The following is a 22,649-nucleotide window of genomic DNA, read 5'->3' as shown; positions in this document are numbered from 1 at the left end:
GCAGGCGACCTTGTTCCTGGGTCTGCAGCCCGCTGCCCCGGCCTCTGCAGGCTGCTTCCAGAAAGTGATCTTCTCTTCCTCCTCCCTCGGCTCACGTTTAGGATGCTGAAATCGACGTGTTTCGCGATGTCACTTTCTACATTTACTTTTCGCTCGTGCTGATGCAGCTCGTGCTGTCCTGCTTCTCGGACCGACCACCGCTGTTCTCGGAAACCATCCACGACCCCGTAAGTGTGGTCAGAGACGTGTGTGTGTATGTGTGTGTGCGTGTGAGAAAAATACTGCCCCGCGCCAGCTCATGTGGATTAGCTCTCTGTTCCGTGCCAGCGTTGTCTGTCTGGGATCTCATTTCGTCTTCCCCAAAGACCCAGAGAGAGGGTGTATCATCGTCGCACTCTACAGATGGAAAAACAGAGGCCTAGCTGTGGCTAGGGGCACTTAATGATTCATAATTAAATAATTCATAATTGTCTATTCATAATAACAATTCATAACAATTCCTGATCAGTTATCTGATTCATAATTGTAAACAGCTGTGTCTTGCAGGCTGGTAGGTTTTCTCATTTGATTTCCATAGTGACTTTAGAACATGTGAGCAAACATTTAAAAGCTGGAAAATTTCCCAGAAATTCTAACTGTGCAGTTTTTCTAGAAAAATGAGGAGTTCTGGCAGTATTAGGACCACTATCCCCCACAGCAGCAGTTGACCTCAGCTGGGAGACGTGTAGCCCTACCTGACCGCAGTCCCCACCACTCCCTTTTGCCTTATGTAGTCTTGCTTCCTTTTATGGTCTGTGCCTGGCCCTTGAGGGGATTTGAACTGGTCTGTCCTGTCCGTTTGAGGCACAGGGAAATCCGTTATGTACCTGCGGATACGAGCGGGATAATGGCGGTAGGGCCAGTCTTCCTGCTGGTAGAATAAAAGGGAACGTAGTCCTTGACTGCTCCTACCTCTGTGTTTCCCTCTTTTCTTTCCTCTCCATCCAGTGCCCCGTGCCAGGCTGGGCACAGGGCTGTGGCAGTGAGTAAAGCAGTTCTTGCCCACCTGAGGCCTGTGTTGTTATGGGGGTGAGTTAGGGGATGGTGGACAAGGAGTAACCCAGGAGCCAAGTATTGTCGGTCAGGTGGCAGTAAATCCTAAGAAGGAGAAGAAAGCATGGAAAGGAAATGGATATGTTGTTTGAAGGTCACGGGCAGTTTTGATGTGATAGGAGCCATCAAGGGAGGCCTCCCTCATGAAACCTCTCTGGAGCGAGGTCGCGAGCTGAGCACATACCCAGAGGAGGAGTGGTCCAGGCAGAGGGGTGGCAGGTGCACAGGCCCTGGGGCAGGAGCTGCTGTGAAATGTCAAGGGAGCAGCAGGAAAGACCAGTGTGGCTGGAGCAGCGAGAGGCCAGACACGGCTAAGACAAGGCATCCCACAGGTGGGGACAGTGGCCTGTAGTCACATGAGCCATTGGATTTTGTTCTGCGTGGGAGGGGAGACTTTGGAGCATTTATTTGATGCTTTGTTCGTGGTTAGTCAACTGTTAACTGGGCAAATTGCAGCCAGAGCAGTTTTCAGCTGCTGTGGCTCGTGGGCTTGGCCTGCACCTCAGCAAGGGGCTGAGGATGCCTTCGTGGGTGATGGAGGCACCTGTGGGGAGTCTGCTCGGAGGAGGTTGATCCTTGCCACCGTGTTTTTAGAAACCCATGTCCCGGTGTGTGTTCCGAGAGGCCCCATTCTTGGACTTCCCTGATCGAAGAGGAACGTTGCTGGAGAAATGTGCAGTGTGTGTGTGTGTGTGTGTGTGTGTGTGTGCGTGCGTGTGTGTTGTTGTGTGTGCGTGTGATGCGTGTGTTCGTCTGCATGAAAATATGTGGGTGCATGTGTGTGTTCATGTGTTCTTGTGCGTGTGTATAAAGTTATTGAGGGCAGCACCCATGCCTGGGACACCCACTGGATCCCAGCTCACGCCTGGCACAAAGGAGGGGCTCAGAGGGCTACAGCTGTCAGGTCTCCCGGGCCAAGTGTTCGTGTATGTGGGTGTGGATGTTTGGCCATGGCATGTCCCCGTCAGGAAACTTTGATTAAATATCAGGCCGTGCTGTGGAGCTGGCGAGCGCAGAGACCAAGTCATACCCGCCTGAGTGGCCACAGACCCCGCTCTGCTGGGAGGGCAAACTGAGCCCGGGAGAAGCTGGCAGGGCGACCCGAACCTCACCTGGGCTCCCAGACTCCCTGTAACACCTGAGATTCCGCCTTCCGGAAGGGACTGTCTCACATGCTTTGGGCAGGGGGAAGGAGTTTCTGATTTCCGGTTCCCCCTGGGGATTTGGATAAAGCTCTTTTCGCTTCTTTCCTGGGTGCTCGCAGAGCTGGCTTCCTCCTCCTGTTGTACTGTCTGCGTTCCCGGCAGCCAGGGTCACTCTGCCACACCAGGGCAGCTGGAGGCTGAGCTGCAGGGGGCTGGGACACCCCGACTCTTGTCCCCTGCCATTCTTTTTTTTATTATTAGGAATGGAAGTTAGAGAAGATGATTAGGACTGTTAGGCCCTACCTTACACCCTGAGTCTGATGGGGGAAGCGACAGGTGTCACGGAAGAGGAGCCTCTGGTTGGAGTTGGGTAGATCTGGGGCTTCCTCTAGCCCTTCAGCATTCATTAAGCATCTGTCATACCCTCTGCATGGTTCTGGGGACACAGCAGGATGTGCAGTTGACGTGGTTCGTGCATCACTACGGCTATCCGCTACCCCTTAACAAAGCACCTTGAATTTGGTTCCATAAAACAATAGTAGTTTATCCTTAGGTTTCCTCCTCCTGGGAATTTCCTGGGCTCAACTGGGCGGCTCCCCTGCGGGGTCTCCCCAACAATAGCCAGCCTCGCTCACGTGTCCGGTGGTTAGCGCTGGCCCCCAGCCCAAGCCTCCAGTGGAGTCTGACAGTCCACGTCTTCGTGGCCTGCGTGACATCACAGTGCAGCGGTGCGCCTCTAAGAACAAGTGTTCCTAGACAGAGAGCTAGGTGGAAGCTGTGTCACCACTTACGACCCAGTCCCAGCACCCCGTGGTGTCACTCCTGCCACACTCTCTTGATGGAGACCATCCCGAAAGTTGGCTTGAGTTCGAGGGGTGGGGACATAACCTGCCCCTCTAGGTGGGGGCAAGGTCCTAAGAAGAGCTTGTGGGATGGCTGATGACGTCTGGCCGTAATTTGGAGAGTGCAGGTTACGGGGTAAGCTAGGAAGCATGTGGCCTCACAAGGGACAGTCATCGATGGGTTGAGCAAACAGCTGTGCAACTCCAGGCGTGAAGAAGCCTGGGAAGCCTGAGAATCAGGGTGTAGGACTTAAGATTTGTGACCTCAGGAAAGTCCCTCCCCCTTCCAGAACCTCAGTGCTGCCTTCTTGAAAATGGGTCAAGGCTCCATGTCGTGCTTGCGGCAGCCGCTTTCCCCCCCGGGACCTGAGGCCTGTGATGAGTTGAGGAGCACAGTTAGGTGCTTTCTCTGCCTGTCTCCCCCTTCATCATCAGGGCTTGCATCAGAGATGCAGAGAATCTGGCCCCAGCTGCCCTCCTGAGGTCAGAGCCTCGGTCATAGGTTGCTTATTCTTGGAGGTGGCGGTCAGCTGTGCTCCCGGAGTGGCCTGGGTCAGGCGGGGTCTGTGGTGGGGGGAGCTGGCAGCACTGGGCTGCTCTGGGCTCTCTCCAGCTGAGTCACGAAGCCAGGGTCCGCCCCAGCTGGCCCTCTGCCATTTGCATGACTCAGACATCTGTTCTGGTCTTGGTTTTTTTGGTGGGGCTGCTCCGCTCTCTCCTCCAGGCCTGCGGCTGCCTAGAATCTCGGAGCGGCTGACCAAGCCTCGCAGGGCTCTCCTGGGGTTCCTGTCCGGCTCCAGCCTATGATCCTTCAGCTTGTAGGCCTGGAGGCTCCTGCTTAGGGTGGGGTGGGAGGGAGGGAGGAGGTGTTTCCATTTGTGCTTGGAGGCGTCAAGGGCAAACGTGGTCGGTAGCATAAACCCCCACTTCTCAGAGTGGGGTCATCGGACCAGCTACATCAGCACCCCCAGGCGCTGTTAGAAACGCAGCATTTTGGCCAACTGAGCCCTGCTGCGTGAGAGTCTCACTTTAACGAGATCCACGGGTTGAAAAGCATTGGTTTAGCACATTTAGGAAAATCACTCAGCTCGCGCAGTGTAAGAGGTATTTTTAGCCCGGTCCGTAAATAAGGAATATAACCCCCCACCCCAACCAGTATTTTGCTGCGAATACGTCAAACTTGCAGAAAAGTTGAAAGAATGACACAGCGAGTTCCCATCTACTCACCAGTCTGATTTCACAGTTAACATTTTGTGAACCTTGCTTCATCACGTATCCGGCCGGCCAGCCGACCAGCCAGCCAACTCCCTGATTTTTTTTGTAGCTGAAACTTAACTTGGAAATTCTTGGTATCCTTCCCCCAGACGCTGGGCCGTGCCAAGAGTTCCGTATCTGTTTAACATTTCTGTTTTATTTTCTTAAAGCAGAATTTACATAGTGATATTGCTGAATCTGACGTGACTGTTTGATGTCTGCTGACAAAAGCGTATCCCAAGCTTGCCCTGTCAAGATCTAGAACATTACCAGGACCCCAGAAAGTTCCCTGCTGCCCCTCCTGGTCTGTCTCTGCCCTGCACACCCCAGAAGCAGCCACGGAGCTTGGACTGTTTATGAAAGCATCGTAAACCCAGTGTTAAAGGCTTTCCCCCCTTCTGCTATTGGTCGTTAGTTGTTCAGTGTGGTGTGGGACCCAGGGGTGGGGGTGGAGGTGGTGCTCGGTGCTCAGCCAGACTCTGAGAATGGAAATGAACAAACTTGACCATCGAGGAGAGAGCAGTGGACAGATAAACCAAGAGCTCTGGGCTGGCCAGTGGGCTCTGAGGCTAGGCACGTGCTAGGGGCGCAGGGGCCCGTGGAGAGATTCCTAGCTCAGCCTGGGGCTCCAAGGCCAGCACCCAGGGGAGGAGAGGCCTGCATCCAGGGAGTAAGAGACATTGGTCAGGCCAGCAAGGCTGCACGGGAAGGTCCTCCTGGCAGAGGACCGAGTGTGTGCAGAGACCCGGCTGTATGCAGGAAACCGTGGGTGTTGGGGAGCTGCATGGTGTGCTTGACTGGGCTGGAGGAGCCGGGGAGCCGAGTGTGCAAAATCAAGGGTAGACGCGAGTGTCACCCTGAGAACTTGAGATCTTGACCCAGTGGAGGATTCTCAGCATGGGGAGTGACACTCTCAGGTTGGAGGACCCCTCCCCACCCCCCCACCCCCTCCCCCGGCTGAGAGGAGGAGGGTGTGTGGAACACGAAGAGGCTGGTGGCACTTACAGCCGTTCCAGCTGTGCAGGCGGGTCAGGAGGGAGGCTGAGCTGGACGGTGACCGTCTGTGTTGTTACTATTTTTTTTTTTTTTAAGATTTTGTTTATTTATTTGACAGAGATCACAAGTAGGCAGACAGGCAGGCAGAGGGAGAGGAGGAAGCAGGCTCCCTGCTGAGCAGAGAGCCTGATGCGGGGCTCAATCTCAGGACCCTGGGATCATGACCTGAGCTGAAGACAGAGGCTTAACCCACTGAGCCACCCAGGCGCCCCAGTTTCTGTTGTTTTAACATAGTCCATTCGAAGCAGCTCTGTGAGGCAGGATGGTGAGCCTCCCCTCATTGTAAGAGAACACGGAGTGCCAGAGTGCTGGAGGGTCTTGCCTAAGATGTAAAGCCTTTCTCCTGGGTTAGTGCACTTGGGTGTGCATCACATGGGAGGCCTGATAAACCGTGGACAACTGATGCCCACCCCCAGAGTCTGCGCCAGTGGATTTGGGTGGGACCCAGGTTTTGCTTTTCTAAGAACTCCTCAGGCACCGTGGCTGCTGGTGATGGAGGGGCACATTGGAGCACCTGTGCCCTCAGCCATGCTGCTGTATCTCGCACTCCTTACTGCTGGGTGTGAAGGCAGTGCAGAGTGCGAGTTAACCGGCAGAATCAGCACCAGAAAAGCGGTGCGGGGCCCCAGAGACCATGTGACATAAAGGCCACGGTGCTGAAGGAGCCAGCCAGGGTCCCCAGACTGCCCGGGCTGAGCTAATGAATGACCAGTTCTCAAAGAACCAGTGCCTAGGACTGTTGTACCAAATGGGTTTAAGCCGCCTGGTTTCTGGCCAGATCGGCGAGTGCCAGATACAGATGCCAAAGAATGTGGCTTTCCATCTATGGTGCGCACATCAGACTTTCTTCCCGCCCTTCCCTTCATCCAAGGCTTGTCTGAGTCTTTCTCCTTTCCGAGTGAATGGGGCGCCTGGTAATAAGACTCCGGGCTCCTTGCTGGAACGCGAGCTGCTCCGCCCCAGCCTCAGTGGCTGGGAAGCCCCGAGGTGGTAGCTTTGAGAATGTTCTGCTTGGTTTCGGTTGAACGGGATGCCCTCTGGGTTCTCATCCAGCACCCGTGCCCTTTGTTTTTCTTCTTTAGTTTTCAGTTCTTGACTCCTCCAGACTTCAAGTTGTCTGTGATCATATAAGGCCTTCAATATCAGGTAGGGACTTCCAGAAACCAGCTCCCAAACCTAAGAGAGTTCCTTCTCTGGTCCTGGTAACGCGGGCCTTCTGTCGGCATGACAGGACGGCTTCTTGTAATCTGAAAATCCCCATTTGGAAGCAAAGGAGGGAGGAGGCGAATTGGACAAAGCTCTTAGAGCATGCAAATTAGAAACTGTGAAATGTTCTTATAAATAATGCGATCTCATTGCATCTGCCGGGGGAATTTTCTTGCAGCAGCTGGGATTTTTCCTGGCCAGGGTGAGGATGACTCTTTTCCCTCTGGGCTGTTGTTTCTTACGGTCTCATGGGTACGGACTCCATTTGTATCCAGGAGGGTGGAAAGGCAATGAACTTGCCTTCAATTCCGCAATTGGAAGGTTGTTTTGGTCCTGCCCCACAGCTAGAGTAGCCTGATGTTGAGAGAATGCCAGGATTTGGGGACCTCTCCTGTGTGCATATGCCTAACACCGGGCTGTTTGCAGTGGGGCTCGTGCTGAATGAGAAAAAAACATCGTACCCTTGAGAATGAGAAAAAGACATCGCACCCCGCCTGTGTGGGTGGCTGACTTCGGGCCCGCCCTTGCGTCCTTTGGGCTGATGCAGCCCCTTGCAGGCACAGGACTTGGAAGTCTTGAGATGGGCACGGGCTGCCTCTCAGCCCCGACCTGCCCCACTGCCGGGCATCTCTGTGCAAGGTCTGTAACTCACACAGCGCCTCTCCATGTCGAAGCCGAGAGTGAGAGAAGCCCGAGTTTGGAAGCAAGCGGCCGTCGTTTGAGCCCTGGTTTTATGCCTTGGTAGTCCCTGTTTCAGGGTGTTGGGAGCTCTGATGCAAGCAGAGCTTCACCAGCTCTCTCTGTAGCGAGCCAGACGGGAAATACTTAGGCTTTGTCAACCACATAGCTCATGCTGTGGGTACTCCCCTCTGCGTCGGGGCTTGGAAGCAGACATGGACAGCGTGTGAATGAACCATGATCACCGTGTGGCGGTCGTACCTTATTGACACGCAGCCAGCCTGTGGGCCTCTCTCTGCCAGCCCTCGTGGAAAGCATCTGGTTCGGCGCTCAGTGTGCCGTGGGGCTGCGGGAAGCGGAAGGTGTTATCGTCATTGTTTCAGAGTTAGTATTAATACCATTACTACCGCTTCTTCCAGCTGTCACCCTGTGCCAGGTGCTATTCTAAGGAATCGTAACGTGTTCCATCTCGTTTAGTCTCCTCGCCAGGTAACTTGGCTGAGGGCCCGTAGCTGGTAAATGGCAGGACTGGGATCGGGAGCCTCCCTCTCTGAGCTCCTCTTTGCTGTTTGCTGTCTCTCCTGTAAGCAAGCCCCCGGCCCCCATCTCTCTCTGGCACCTTCATTTTTCTTCTTCGTTGTGGCTCTCCTGTTGATACTTAAATATGTATTCCCATCATCTTGCTAATTGTCCATCCCAGGTGGGAAGCGGTATCAGGTGGGGACCTCTCCATCTTGTCTGGTCCCCAGCCACCTCTTGGCATCTAAGCAGGCCCTCCCTAAATATTTGCTCAAGAAATAACTGAGTCATTGTTGGCTGTGCCCCACCCCCTTCCAGTTCACCTTCCCCACTGGAACCCCACCTTTTCACCCTGGGGTGGAATCCGGCTACAGTGGAGGTGTATTTGAGATCGACATGATAACCCACCCACTACCAGCCTCCTGAGCAAATGCCGCTGCCTCCCCCACGAATAATGTTGCCGCGCTGGGTTGGAAAAGCTCCAGCTTACAGCACAGTCCTGTGGACTCAATCACTTGTCCCTCCTTGCAGTCGCGTGAGTAGGCTGAGCAGCTGACGCACCGCTCCCTGTCACCCAGATTCCAAAACCAAGGCTTCAAGCTGGAGGCACTTGCCCCACCTCGTTCAGCGAGAAAATGGCCTCTCAGGGATTTGAACCCAGGCTCCAAGGTCTGAACTCACTGTCCTTTAGGTTGGTCTGGAGCACTGGTCTTCGAGGCAGATAGCACCTGATTGCCTTATTAAAAGTCTCCTGAGGCCAGGGCCCCAGCCCACAAGCAAGCCCACAGGCACTGATCTGAGCTGGTCTGGAGTGGGTGTTCAATGGGTTCCCTAGGCTGGACTCTGGTGCAGGTGGGGCTGGGAGCCTCCTGATACCCCTGTGGTCCCTGCGTGGAGCCCGGTGGTTCTGGGCCCAGGATGCATGTTTTTGTCCATAGGGAAGCTTCTCGTTTAGCTTTTTATGGAAGCTTGCACACGTGTACGGAAGTAGGCAGCAGCGTGTAACAGAGGACCGTAGACTACCTTTATTCTGCACCTTCCTGTGTAAGTACTTCAGTACCTGTCTCTGAAAACCAGGGAGTTAAACATGTTTAATAACTTTTTATTTGGAAATAAACTCGGCTTAGCAAAGGTTGCATGAATAGAATTCCTGTGTGCCCTCCACCCACCTCTCCCAGTGGGACTGTCTGAAAGATAAGGATTTTAAACAGCCCAACGGTGACCTCACTCTCTGGCCTAAAAGCATTCATAGTAATCATTGGGTATTGCCGAATATTTTAGGAATCCCCTGCGGTTGCAAAATGGCCCATTGTCTTAATGTTCTGTCATTCACTCTTTGCTTATTAGCTGGACTGTATTTTGGCGGTGGCGGAGGGAGAGAGAGAGAATGTCAACCAGGCTCCATGTCCAGCAGAGAGCCCGATGCGGGACTCGATCTCACAACCCTGAGGTCATGACCTGAGCCGAAATCAAGAGTTGGAGGTTTAACTGACTGAGCCTCCCTGCTGGACTGATTCTATGCAAAGACATTTCCCTTTTCTCTCTTTGGTCACGCTCTGGTGAAGTTCATTTAGAAAAGGTGGGGAACACGCTTGGCTCCTGCCCTTTCTCTGTTTTCTAAGATCGTGGCTTGGTTCACATGTGTCTTGGCATGAGCGACACCAAGGGGTTGCCCTTTTTTTTTTGTCCCCCCAGTGTCATTGTGAGTTTGTGTCTTTAATCAGACATGATGGTCGCAGTCATTTCTCCTTATTGGCCTGATGGCAGCTCCCTTCATCCCTTTTGGGGCAAGTTCGGAGCCACTTCTGGTTGTGGCTGCGGACTTTTAACTCCACACGGCTTTAGCTTCCGTGGTAACAGGTGTGAGAAGACAGTGGAGGCTTATCTGGGACATTTCCTGCCTAGCTGCTTTGCCAGGGAGACTCTGGGAGCGAAAAGCAAACATAAAAGCTTGATGTCCTGGTCTCACCCCAGACCAGCTTGATGAGACTCTCGGGAGGTGGAGACCAGGTATGGTGTTATTTTTAAAGCACCTGCCGCCTGGATGGAAAACCACTCTGGCAGAATCTGTGTGTTTGTGTGTTTCCAAGGCTGTCTCTGAAAAAATGCTAGAACATGGAGCAGCCTCCTCTGTTAGAGACCTTATTGCTGCATGGTGACCCCTCCCCCCCCTTGACTAAAGCATATATTTTACAATATAGATCTGAATGTTTTCACTGTGGAAAGTTGGCCCTTGTGTGTGGTCTCTGAGGCTCCATGCGGACATCCTTTTCCGTGTGTGTGTGTGTGTGTGTGTGTGCGCGCGCGCTGTTGGAGCTCATTTCTGTGCCTCTGGGAAAGAGGTTCTGTGAGAGTTTTCTTGGAATATGTTGATGACTTGCCTTTGCCCTTGGGATAAGGACCAGAATCCCTTACGTGGCCTCCAGTATAGACTGCTCAGCCCCTTCTAGGTTCCCAGAGTGGGTTATGCCCCCTTCTGCCACAGGACCTTTGCACACACACAGTCTTGGGGCTGAGACCGCCTTGCTCTCTCCCCCTTTCCTCGTTTTCCTCTCCTCAGTTTTCAGACCCCAGCTCAGGGACGCTTTCTCTGACCTTCATCCCCTAGATCAGCCCCCATCCGCTTATCGGCTCTCTTGCTGTGATCTCACTAAGATACCAGTGACCTCACTGGTACACTGACCTAGCTTCAGGGAACGATCCTCATGGCAGTTGAAGTTGTGTGTTTGCTCACAGGACTAGATGATTAATGTCTCTTTCTGAAGCCTGTTAGGGACTCGCCGTCTGTGCCCTCTGCTTCCAGCGGGGGGAGCCTGACAAGACCATTCCATCCCTCTGCTCTTCTGTTTCTTTAACTCCAAAGCGAGGATGATGCTTTTAGCTACTTCCTAGGGTGGTTGCAAAGATTGCAGGAGATCATGTGTGTAAAGCACTTACAGCAGAGTTAGCCCGTACAGAAGTTAGCAGGTGTTACTGTTACTCTAGTGCACTGCAGGCTTCCTGAAGGCGGGGTTGTGTCTGCTCAGATTTATATACATGGTGCTGGGCATGTAGCAGGTGCTCAGAAAATACATGTTGAATGAACGAATGAAACAGGAATAATAGTAATTCCCACGCTTGTAAGGTTCTATGAGGATGTAAGATGATGCTGGCTCTTGGTAGAGCGTCCGGCACGTAGCTGGTGGTCAGACGGTTATTTGTTGAATGGATGAGTCAGTGAATGAATGGGGGTAACGGGCACACTCCCCAGGTTGCCATGGAATTGAATATAAGGCAGGGAGGGTAAGTGGCGTTCTCTACTGCTTTTGCACATAGTAGACACTCAGGAAATATTTCCTGGATAACACTGGCGAGTTACCATGTGTTTCTTTGACAGTCACGGGGGCTCAGAAGAGAAACCCTTTTGGGGTGCAAGTCATCGGTGTGAGGGGGGCTGCTGGTCCTTCGAGAGTAGGAGAGCTCTGCTCCCTGCTTGTTGCCAAGTGCGCCTAGACGAGAGTTTTAATTGATCATTTCCTGTTTATTCCCACCCCGTTCTCTCCACTAGAATCCCTGCCCGGAATCCAGCGCCTCCTTCCTTTCCAGAGTCACCTTCTGGTGGATTACAGGGTAAGGCCAGGCGGGTGCTTCGGGCCTGCTGTCCCTTCATCAGCCCTTCAGTGCACGTGCTGAGCACGCCTGTCCTGGGCCCTGGGGCTCAGACGCGGACCCTCTGCCCGTGTGCACGGACTTGACGTGTGAACCATAAATGGCTTGCAGCACTTCTGTGCATGGCTTCACCCAGGGCACTTAGAAGCCGTGTGCTCTTGGTTTTCGGATTTGGGTTGTTTTTTTGTTTTTTTTTTTTAAACATCAGGTTAATTACAGTTGTTGGCCAAGAAATAAAATTGCCATTAGAAAAATAATGCCATGCCCTGTAAGAAATGTGGGTATAAGAAACAGGCATAGATCCACAACCAGAAACTCCCAAGGCACCTGCTCACTTTAGGCTCCCTTCCTGTCTTTTTTTCCCACACATTTCTTCCTGCACGATGTTGCATCTTACCCAGGATTCTGTGAATCCCTTTTCCCCCATAAGCACTGTTCCTTGTCTTAATAAACTTTGCACAGACATCTTTTTTTATTAATTAAATATTGTTCAGATTAACAGTTAAGGACACTGTTCCTTGTCCTTATAAACTTTGCACAGACATCTTTTTTTTTTTTTTTAAATTAAATACTGTTCACATTATCAGTTAGGGGACAGTTGGGGTCATTGGAGTGTGGACTGCGGGTCATGCCATCGTTAGATTTCTGATTTTCGTGAGTTGCTCTCTGGCTTCTGTGAGGGTGTGCCCTTTTTCTAAGGGGGATACACGCTAACGGGGGTGCAGGCATGCTGCGTCCACAGCTTCCGCTGAAGGGGTTCAGAGAAAAAGTCTCTGTGTGTGTATTTATAGGTAGAGAGAAGAGTACAGCAGATGTGGTAAGATGTTAGCAGCGGTGAGCTGGGGGAGGGGTAGGTATTCATGTGATTTTTCTGTAAGTTTGATAATGATTTCAGAACAAGTTACAAGTGACAGGTTTATGTTCTTTATGGAAGTGTCCAAACATGTAGAAAGCAAGTCTAACCAAACTCAACAAACTTATCGTTGGGATTTAACGATGATGACTGCTTTGCCACTGAGTCTTAAAAACTTTTTTTAAAGTGGAGCCACTGTAAAATCTGTATCCTGAGTACTCTGTGTCTTTGAAAAATGAAGGCATGTTTTCTGGGCGACCTAATGGAATTAGGGGTGATGAGTTAATGTGCCCAGATGTCCCGTGCATATTGCGGTTTTCCTAAGTGCGTGCTGCTGTCCGTGGCGGTGGGCTGGCGTGGCGGGTGTGGGCGACAAGGGTCAACGTCCCCTTGCTGCGACTCTCATCTCCTTCCCCTGGCGTTTTGGCCCCAGGCTGATGGTCCACGGCTACCGCCAGCCGCTGGAGAGCACCGACCTCTGGTCCCTGAATAAGGAGGACACGTCAGAGCAAGTTGTGCCCATTTTGGTAAAGAACTGGAAGAAGGAGTGTGCCAAATCCAAAAGGTAAGTGCAAGCCTCTTGCCACAGGGGAGAGCTGGGCGTTCTCTAGGACCACCGGGTCACCCCCTTTCCTGCCGCCACGGTGCAGAATGGTGACGGCGTCCCCTCTGACTAGCTACGGGGTCCTGGGCGAGCTGCTTCACTCTTCCCAGCCGTGGTCCGCTCATCTGCAAAATCCAGGAAGAGTCTTCCATGTAGCTAAGGCAGTCTGGGTAGACAAAAGTGAAAGATGTATGCTGGTTGCTTGGGCCCTCGGCAAGGGCATGCCTGGGGTGCGCAGCCCCGCTCTGCCTGAGACAGCGGCCCCTTACCTGTCTCACCGGGAGCGTCCGGCCTCCTGAGTGTTCTTGCTCTTTTCAGTGTTTTGGCTTCGACACACCAAGCCCATCGCTTCAGCAGCTATTCTGCCCAGGAAGCCCTCACCAAGGGTGCTTTGGACTGTGCTGCATTTAAAAAATAAAATAGACTTTAGTGGTTTTTTTTTTCCCTCTTTAAGATTGTATTTATTTATTTGACAGAGAGAGAGACAGCAAGAGAGGGAGCATGAGCGGGGATGGGGAGTGGGAGAGGGAGAAGCAGACTCCCCCCTGAGCGGGGAGCCCAGTGTGGGGCTTGATCCCAAGACCCCGAGATCATGACGTGAGCCAAAGGCAGATGTGCAAAGACTGAGCTACCCAGGTGCCCCTAGACTTGAGTTTTCACAGTGGAAGGCGCAGGGGGTTGTGTGTAAGCCCCCCCTTTCCCATACATAGTCTCCTTTATTATCAGTGTCCCCCAGCAGAAAGGATATTTGTGAGAATTGATGAACCCACGCTGACACATTACGATCATAGTTTGCATTATGGGTCACATTTGCTGTCCTGAATTTTATTTTATTTATGTATCTTTTTTAAGATTTTTAATTTATTTATTAGAGAGCGTGCGTGAGCACGGGGAGGGACAGAAGGAGAAGCAGACTCCTTGCTGAGCAGGGAGCCTAATGTGGAGCTTGATCCCAGGACCCTGGGATCATGACCTGAGCTGAAGGCAGACACTTCACCGACTGAGCACTGCAGGCGGCCCGGTATCCCGAGTTTCAGATACGCCACCCACATGAGCTGCATGCCATCCCGTGACCTCTTACCAGGTTATTTTGGGAATCAGGCCAGGGCCTCCCCAGCACATACTTGATTTCATCAAACCTAAGACATCCTCAGTTATGTGAAACAGCATTGTATTACGTGCTGGTAAGAAAGGAAAGTGGCTGTTACAGGAGGGTAGGTCATGGGCCTTGGCCTGTGTCCCGTGTCCAGAGGAGGCAGTTGAGAACTTACGGGTGACATGGGGGTGGTAGAGGGTGGTGGCAGGAGAAGAAACAAAAGTGGCTGTCCTTCCTCCTGTGGTTTTATGGGGTAGGCCTATTGTTGACCTCTTAGCACTGGAGGTCTAGTTGCCAGAACACCCATGTTACAGATCTTTGGTCAGGCCTGGTTGGGGCTGGGAACTCAGTATATTCGTCCTGTTGGCTACTAGGACACCAGCAGAGGCCCTTGTGACGCTGAGCTGGTGCCCATTTGGGGTAGCCACGGACACAGCAGAGGTTGTCTTAGGGCCTGCAGGTTGAGCCATAAGCCTCTGTGGGCGGGCATTGCGAGATGGGCGGTGTTCTGGGCACGTATGGCTCCTCCTGAACCTGGTCTGAGTCTGGTGCCTGTGACCCCGTAGGAGGCAGAGGCGGGTCCCTGGGTCCACCCTTCTGGGTGAGCAGGTTATTGCAGATGGTGTGGGAGAGGTGGCCTCTGAGGCTCCGCGGAAGGAGGACCAGGCTTGAACGAGAAGCCCTGTCTGTCACAGTCCTGGCCCTTAACTGATTCGTTCAGTAGTTCTGAGGTCTTCTGCTGCTGTGCAGTCAGTTTAGGCTGTCTGTGTTCAGACTGTGGGACCAAAGAGGCTCCTTGTTTGGGGCCACCCTACCTTCCATATAGGAGCCAGACAGGACGGAAGTCGAACATACACGGACAGGGAAAGTTTTGGAGGGCATTACATTTTATGAGATTATAGCAAGGAAGTGGGGCAAGTGAGGTACTGAGGAAACTGATAGAGATGCCGTGGGTGGGGATAGACTCGCACAAGGCGACATTTGAGCAGAAGTTCATATTGAAGGAAGTAGTGACCCGCGTCCATGTGTGTGGGAAGGGCTTTATGGTTAGAGGGAAGAGCTCATACAAAGGTCCTGAGGTAGAGGCGAGTCTGGCATGCTTATGGAGAAGTAGGGGGAGCAGTGTGGCCTGAGTGGAGTGTGTGAGGGGCAGAATGGAAGGCGGGAAGCGAGGAGAAGCATTTGCAGGGGTCTCATGGGCCGAGCTAGCGTGTTCAGGTTTGATCCTAAGTGCAGTGAGAAGTCAGAGGGGGGTTTTGTGCAGGCCAGTGGCACGTCCTGAGTTTTGTTTTTTAACCAGTGGGGCTGCCCTGGGGAAGGTGAGAGAGGGGGCAGGGAGACCAGGGTGGGGCCTTAGGGGCTGTGTCCCTCAGGTTCCTTCGTGCCCCAGAGCCCCTGTTTGCTGCTCAGAGGGATTTCTGACAGTTCAGTGCGATAAACATCATGGGTAAACCCTGTCATCGTCCTGGGTAAACCCCAGGCAGGTAATACCATACGAGTGGTGTTGCTTCATCTGGATGCAGCCCTGGGCTGGGCGTTCCCATCTTGCCTGGCAGGATATGGTGAGCCCTGGCTCCTCGGGCTTCAACATGGGCCACCCCTAGAGGCACTGGCTCTCTTAATACCTCAGCCTTCAGGGGTTCTCAGCTTAGGGGTCCACTGCCTTGTCATTCGCTCTGTCTCTAGAGGCACAAACCAGTTGGACATGGTGGGCTAAGGGAAAGTCCTCTTCTCTGCTGGGATTTCTTGGTGTGGCCCCTTGTGGCCAGGCCTCCTCACTTAGCTGGGGAACAGGCTGCCGGTGGGAGGGAGAAGTTACAGAAGGGCCCTGGCAGACCATACGGGGTGATGGATATGTTCACCACCTTGATTTTGCGGACAGTATCATAGGCCTATGTGTCCATGTAGGTCAAAACTCATCCATTCATACACTCCCAATATGTGCGACCGAACATACATCAGTTACACCTCAATTAAGCTATAGATGTTTTTTAAAAAGCAGAAAACATGCTTAAAGACAGGGTGGCCCTTTTTGCTTAATTGTCTCTATTTTGTAAAGGAATGCAGATAGAAAATACCGAAAAAATGACACAAAGCCCCAGCACGTGTGTGCTGAGCGGTGGTTCTGAACCTTGCAGACTCACTGTTGCCTTGAATACAAAGATTTTCCAACATCAGTACAGTTACTTTAAGGTAATAGGTCAGTAAAAATAGCCCACCCACATAGCTAAAATTTAAAAAATCAACAAAATGCTCTCACTAGACTTCTGAGGAAATCTGAAACGGTTTTGTCGTAGGACAATGTGTATTTCAGTGAGTAGATGCTCCGGTGCGTGCGCGCTGGGAGAACAGAATGGAGAGCTGCTGCTTGTCGCAAAGGGGAGGGTTCCCTGTGACAGCTGCAAATCCCTCCCGATCTCCGGACCCACCATCAGTCGCCCCCACAGAAGAGGTTTTGCAGAGTCATGGCCATCACTTGGCTAAATTCTGAATGAAATATAGTCTCCCCTTCTTTTCAATAATAGTTGCATTCCTGGGGGCACCTGGGTGGCTCAGTGGGTTAAGCCTCTGCCTTCGGCTCAGGTCATAGTCTCGGGGTCCTGGGATCGAGCCCCGCATAGGGCTCTCTGCTCAGTGGGGAGCCTGCTTGCCCCTCTCTCTCTTCCTGCCTCTCTGCCTACTTGTGATCTCTTTCTCTGTCAAATAAATAGATAAAATCTTAAAAAAAAAAAAAAAGTTGCATTTTTGAAAAAAATTCAAGGTGTATTTAAACTTAAAACTACAAAATACACACTATGGATATTATAGATTTATGTCTGAAAATGGAGTTCGAGTCCAGATCTGGGTGATTTCGCGTAGGCTTTTCAATCTGCGTAGATTCCTGTAGGGTTGTTTTTGGGGGACTGAGGGTCTTTAGGTCACAGAAGGTCTAGTATCTGACTTAGTCGTTGATAATCAGAGAATGTGGCATTTGCAGAACAACCCCCTTTGAGAAAAGCTCTGTTTTGGGGGAACAGGAAAAAAAAAACAAAAAGAAAAAGGAAAAAAAAAACTTGAAAAAAGGGTAGGGTGGTGGGGGAAGTTTGAGTCATTTGCTTTCATAAGCAGCACATTTTAAAATCCTGCCAGGGCTACCAAGGGAGTGGGATGGGAGGGGGACCCTTGCCACTCCCACTGTGTTTCCTCAGACTGTCCTTCTGTATATCGTTAGCACTAAGAAGAGTGAAAATGTACCCCAGGGTTGTAAAGTGCATTCTCTGCCTTCGTAGGTCAAGTCTGCCCTTCTGTGTTATATCGGATATTTGTTACGGGTCAAAGACCGCGATGCTCAGAGGACACCCAGAAATGTAGAAATTTCAGTCACGCTGAGACTTATTTTAAGTTTAAGATTTGGCCTTTCCTAAAGCCTTCATGACAGATGACAGAGTCCTCAGTAGTGCCTTGCTGCTCTTTGGTTGGTTCGAGCCCCTGCCGTCTGCTCCCAGGCCTGTTCAGGTCACCCTGAGGTTCTCACCGGTTCCGAGAAAGGGCTGCCAAACCTCGTTTCCCGTCCTTAGCTCCAGGCCTTGCTCATCCTGTTCCCTCCGCCTGGAGCATCCTTTCTCCCAGCCTGATTCTCCCACCCTGCAGGTCAGTGCTGTGATGTCACCTCCCCTGGGAAGCCCCCATGATAGCACCAGTAAGAGTTTGTTTTTTGTTTTTTTTTTTTTAAAGATTTTATTTATTTATTTATTTTTTTATTTGACAGAGATCACAAGTAGTCAGAGAAACAGGCAGAGAAAGGAGGAAGCAGGCTTCCTGCGGAGCAGAGAACCCGATGCGGGGCTCGATCCCAGGACCCTGGGATCGTGACCTGAGCCGAAGGCAGAGGCTTTAACTGGCTGAGCCACCCAGGCGCCCAGCACCAATAAGAGTCTTATGAAATCATGCTTGCTCATCCTTTCCTCTCATGAGGCTCTGTGATAGTGAGGCTCTAGGTTTGACCCAGAACATGTGTTTAGTTCATTAGTGGACAAGTGACTGATGGGCATCTCTGCCCACATTGGAATCTGATCTCAGAAAGGCCCTTTTTCTTCCCAGCCTTCAGCTTACCCACCCCTTTCTGTTCCTTTGCTCTGGATGGTTTTCTCCTGACTCAGACCTTTCCCCTCCAATTTTCCTTCCCTTCCCAGCCAGAGCTCGCAGATGCCCGGCTTGCTTCCTCTCCGGTCCTGGAGCACTTCCCTCCTTTGTGGGCTTCTTGCTAATGGGATAGTTTTCTTCCTTGATTTGGCCTTAGCTGATCCTTCCCACCGTTCCTGACCTTGACCTTGTCCACTCAGGCATGAGCTTTCCTCCCCTCTGCCTGCCCTGGACCTTCTCCCTGACCCTTTGGCACCTGTCTCTCAGCCACTGGAAACAGCCCTGGGTCACCAGCAGCCCACGCAGGCCCAGGGCTGGGTCTGGTTTAGGAAGTGGTACAGAGAATGAACAGGGGAGGGCTGAGCCACTCCCTTCCTGTCTGCCTAGCCCTCTTTCTTCCTTGCCAAGGAGGCCTGCATGTGCTAAAAGGAATAATACTAAAAATCCTAGTAGGAAAAGGGCAGCTTTAGGGCAGGTCAGTAAAGGGAGTTGGGAAGGTCTTGCACAGTGACATTGACAGTGTGGTTGGTGGAATAATGCGCAAAGATGTCCATGACCTGATCCCCAGAACCTTACATGGCAAAGGGCCTGATAGGATCACTGGGTCCTTGTAAAAGGAGACAGGAAGTCAGGGGTAGGTGTTACAGCATCTGCAGCTATAACTGGCTTTTAACTGGAGGAAGGGGCCACAAGCCTGGGAATGTAGGAGGCTTCCAGAAGTTGGAGAAGACTAGGAAACAGATTAGAAGGAATATAGCCCTGTGGGCCCTCTTCAGATTTCTGACCCCCAGAAACTAGCAGACGATAAATTTGTGCTGCTTTAAGCCACTCAGTGTGTGGTAATTTGTTACAGCACACAAAGGAAGTTATACAACTTCACACTGAGGTTAGGTTTTATTCTGGGTGCGGTGGGGAAGCTATGAGTTGATGTGGGAGGATGTGTTTTTAGGAAGGTCCCACTGGCTGCTGTGCAGGAACTTGGATGTCAGGGAACAAAAGTGGGAGGAAATGAAGAAGCAGGAAGGAGGCTCCCTTTGCGTGGATCAGAGGCTGTGAACTTGGACGGAGTGGATGGATGCTTCCACGTATCCTGGGTGGGGACCGACGGGACACATGCTTGATCGACCCAGAGCATGGAGGAAATTCCTGTGTTTCTGGTCCTTTCCTGGGGTGGGAAGTGAGCCAAGGCAGGTTGGAAAGCTGTGCTTGCTAAGAGAGAGTGTCAGGTAGTTTAAATAGTCAAGTGTGTGGCATCAGCGTGACAAAGGAGAGCCTTCTGAAACTGAATGCCATTCAGTACGCTTAGACCATGGAAGGATCCCGTAAATTGCAGATACCTGGTTAGGTAAGGAAGAAGCATATGTTTTGGTGGCGGAGCCCACATCGGGCCATTTGAAGATGTTGACTTGACTTTAGTTTGGAGACCAGAGTTAGGAGGTATGTCTTTGTTGTGTAATAGTATGTTACCCCAAACCTAGCAGCTGAGAGTGACCGCGAACATTTACTATTTCCCACGGTTTCTCTGGATGGGGTCCAGCCTAGCCGGGTGGTTCTGGGTCAGCGGCTCCTGAAGTCGCACTCGCCCTGTTAGCTGGGGCCGCATCATCCAGAGGCTCGACTGGGACTGTAGGCCCTGCTTTCCAACTGCACACGGCTAGTAAGTCAGTGTGGGCTCTTGACAGCGTCTCATCACGGAGGCTCCTCCAGTGTCCGCCTCACACGGCAGCTGGCTTTGTCTGGAATGAATGATCCAAGAGAGGGCAAGACAGAAGCCACTGTGTTTTCTGTGACCTAATCTTAGAAGTGCACTCCGCTGTTTTGTGCTATATCCTCGTCCGAGCGGGAGGGGACTGTGCAGGGCCCTGTGCGAGGGTTCCAGTTTCTCGCGTTCTTGCGGACACTTGTTATTATCTGGCTTTTTGATGATGCCCCCTGTGGGTGTGAAGTAATACCATTCTGTGGTTTTGGTTTATGTTTCCCTGATGATGAGTGATGTCAAGCAACATGTCATGGCCATTTGCATATCTTCTTTGCCCTTTTTAAATTGGGTTTTTTCCCCTTATTCTGCGGTAAAAGTTCTTGACATGGTCTGGTTACGAGGAGATATTTCATTGGCAAATATTTTCTCTCATTCTTTGGGTTGTCTTTTCACTTTCTTGATTGTATCTTTTGATACACGACACTTTATTTATTTATTTATTTATTTTAAAGATTTTATTTACTTATCAGAGAGAGAGAGGGGAGAGAGCGAGCACAGGCAGACAGAATGGCAGGCAGAGGCAGAGGGAGAAGCAGGCTCCCCGCTGAGCAAGGAGCCCGATGTGGGACTCGATCCCAGGATGCTGGGATCATGACCTGAGCCGAAGGCAGCTACTTAACCAACTGAGCCACCCAGGCGTCCCGACACTTTTTTTATTTTGACAAAGTCCAGGCGATCTTATTTTTTCTTCTATTGCCTGTGGTTTGGGTGTCATATTTCAGAATCCACTGCCAGATGCAAGGTTGTGAAGATTTTCACCTTTCCTTATTTATTTAGGAGAGAGAGCGCACATGCATGCATGCAGACTGGGGAGGGGAAGAGGGAAAGAGAATCTCAAGCAAACCCCCAGCTAAGCATGGAGCCTGCTGCTCCGTCACATCTGTAGATCGCTGTGGGCCTTGTACTTTTCAGCGCCCTTCGTGTGTATTAACCCATTAATTTCCACAGCAGCTCTGTGAGCCGGATCCTATATGTATCCCCATTGAACAGGTGATGAACCTGGGTTGGTTAGGGAACTTGCCTGAAAGTCACCCAGCTGGCCGGCCAGGGCCCCGAGTCTGTGCTCCAAAGCAGCGTGCTAAGCTGCCTCTCTGCAGTGACTGGTTCTCTCGGGCTGGTCTCCCTGAGGGGTGGATGTTCTGGGCCTCTCCCCGGGCCAGCTGGCGGAGTTTCCAGAAGACCCCACAACCGGTCCACACTCCTTGTGTTCCAGGCAGCAGGCGAAGATGGCGTACTCCTCCAAGGATCCCGCCAAGCCAAAAGGCGGCTCACAGGTGGATGTGAGTGAGGAGGCTGAGGTTTTGATCGTCAAGTCCCCCCAGAAGGAGCGGGAGCCGTCTCTGTTCAAGGTGTTATACAAGACCTTCGGGCCCTACTTCCTCATGAGCTTCTTATTCAAGGCCCTCCACGACCTGATGATGTTTGCCGGCCCAGAGATCTTAAAGTAAGACCCCCTTCCCTCTCAGCGGGGCACGTCCCACTGGCAGTACTCCTAACCTCGCCTTGGGGTCACGTGGGGTGCCCCACGGGCTTAATTACAGCCGAGCCTCTCTGTCTTCACCCACTGTGCCCAGTACTTTGCTTTGACACCACCTGAACTCAGGCCCTTTTGGTTGCAAGTAACTGAAACCAACTTCCCCTGAAGCCAGAGGAGGAGAGAGGAATGGCTAGGGAAACAGAGAGGACAAGAAAATGAGCCAGACTGTGTCAGACCGCGGCCTGAAAACAGAAAGTCACAAGGAGGTGCCCCCCTCCTCTCTCTGCTTACCTCTTTTTGTCTCTGGTGGTGGGGGGGGGGGGGAGCCACCTGCTCCTGTCTTTGCCTTCCTGCCTTTGCCTAACATACTCTCTGGTCACCTGCGGGTGGCTTTCTGGGGACGAGCCAGAGCAGTCGGTACGAGAAGCCACCTGCACCTGCTGGGGCAACCTTCACAGCCCCATCACCCCTGTGGGTTTGTTTCTCTCTGCATAAAATGGCAGGAATAACACCCACCTCACCTGGCTCAGGGAGAGTCGAAAGGCGGACGTGGGAGGACTTGTTCCCTGCGCGCGTGCGTCAGGCTCCGGTCCTTCCGTCCTTGCTCCCCCAGATTGCTCATCAACTTCGTGAACGATCAAGAGGCCCCGGACTGGCAGGGCTACTTCTACACCGTGCTGCTGTTCGTCAGCGCCTGCTTCCAGACCCTCGTGCTGCACCAGTACTTCCACATCTGTTTCGTCAGCGGCATGAGGATCAAGACAGCTGTTATTGGTGCTGTCTACCGGAAGGTGAGTGGGTCAACCGGAAGGTGGGTGGGTCAACCGGAAGGTGGGTGGGGTCAACCGGAAGGTGCGTGGGGTCAACCGGAAGGTGGGTGTCTTCTCCTGGAAGGCAGGTGAAGGTTAGTCCTCACACGCCTAGGGTCCCGTTGACATATCCCTGTGTATGTAGCCTCAGAATCTGTGGGGACCTGGCTAGGTCACCCCCAAGGCCACCGTGAGGATTTCAAGCCCAGCTTCTAGAGCAGTAGCAGGAGGCCAGCCCACATGACCGCAACTGGCCACAGTTGCCCATCAGGCACGAGACCTTATCAAAGCTGATGTGTAGCATGTCCTCGAGGCCTGTGTCAGCCATGCGGAAAGGAGTTTCTTAGGTCGCATTTGACTTGGGAAAATGCACGTTCACGCTGTCACCGCCATTGATACTCCATTTGAGCTTGTTCTGACTCCCCATATGAACTGGGCAGGTGGTCCTTTCCCTGGGTAGTGGACTGCTTAGGCATTTAGGCAATCCAG

At 52.1% G+C, this 22,649-nt stretch overlaps 1 protein-coding gene across 1 annotated transcript in view; it reads left to right on the top strand.

The window, feature by feature from the left end:
- The window catches only part of ABCC1 (ATP binding cassette subfamily C member 1), a 127,052-nt gene that overhangs the window by 48,416 nt on the left and 55,987 nt on the right, over positions 1-22,649 (top strand). Inside the window, exons 5-9 of the mRNA XM_032326777.1 lie at positions 102-227; positions 11,340-11,401; positions 12,727-12,858; positions 21,088-21,318; positions 21,965-22,142. Of these exons, the coding sequence (XP_032182668.1) occupies positions 102-227; positions 11,340-11,401; positions 12,727-12,858; positions 21,088-21,318; positions 21,965-22,142 (729 nt within the window). The remainder of the gene's footprint in view (positions 1-101; positions 228-11,339; positions 11,402-12,726; positions 12,859-21,087; positions 21,319-21,964; positions 22,143-22,649) is intronic.

This window comes from Mustela erminea, chromosome 20, assembly GCF_009829155.1.
Source record: "Mustela erminea isolate mMusErm1 chromosome 20, mMusErm1.Pri, whole genome shotgun sequence".
NCBI classification, from domain to species: domain Eukaryota; kingdom Metazoa; phylum Chordata; class Mammalia; order Carnivora; family Mustelidae; genus Mustela; species Mustela erminea.
This window is presented reverse-complemented; position numbering and strand designations above follow the sequence as displayed.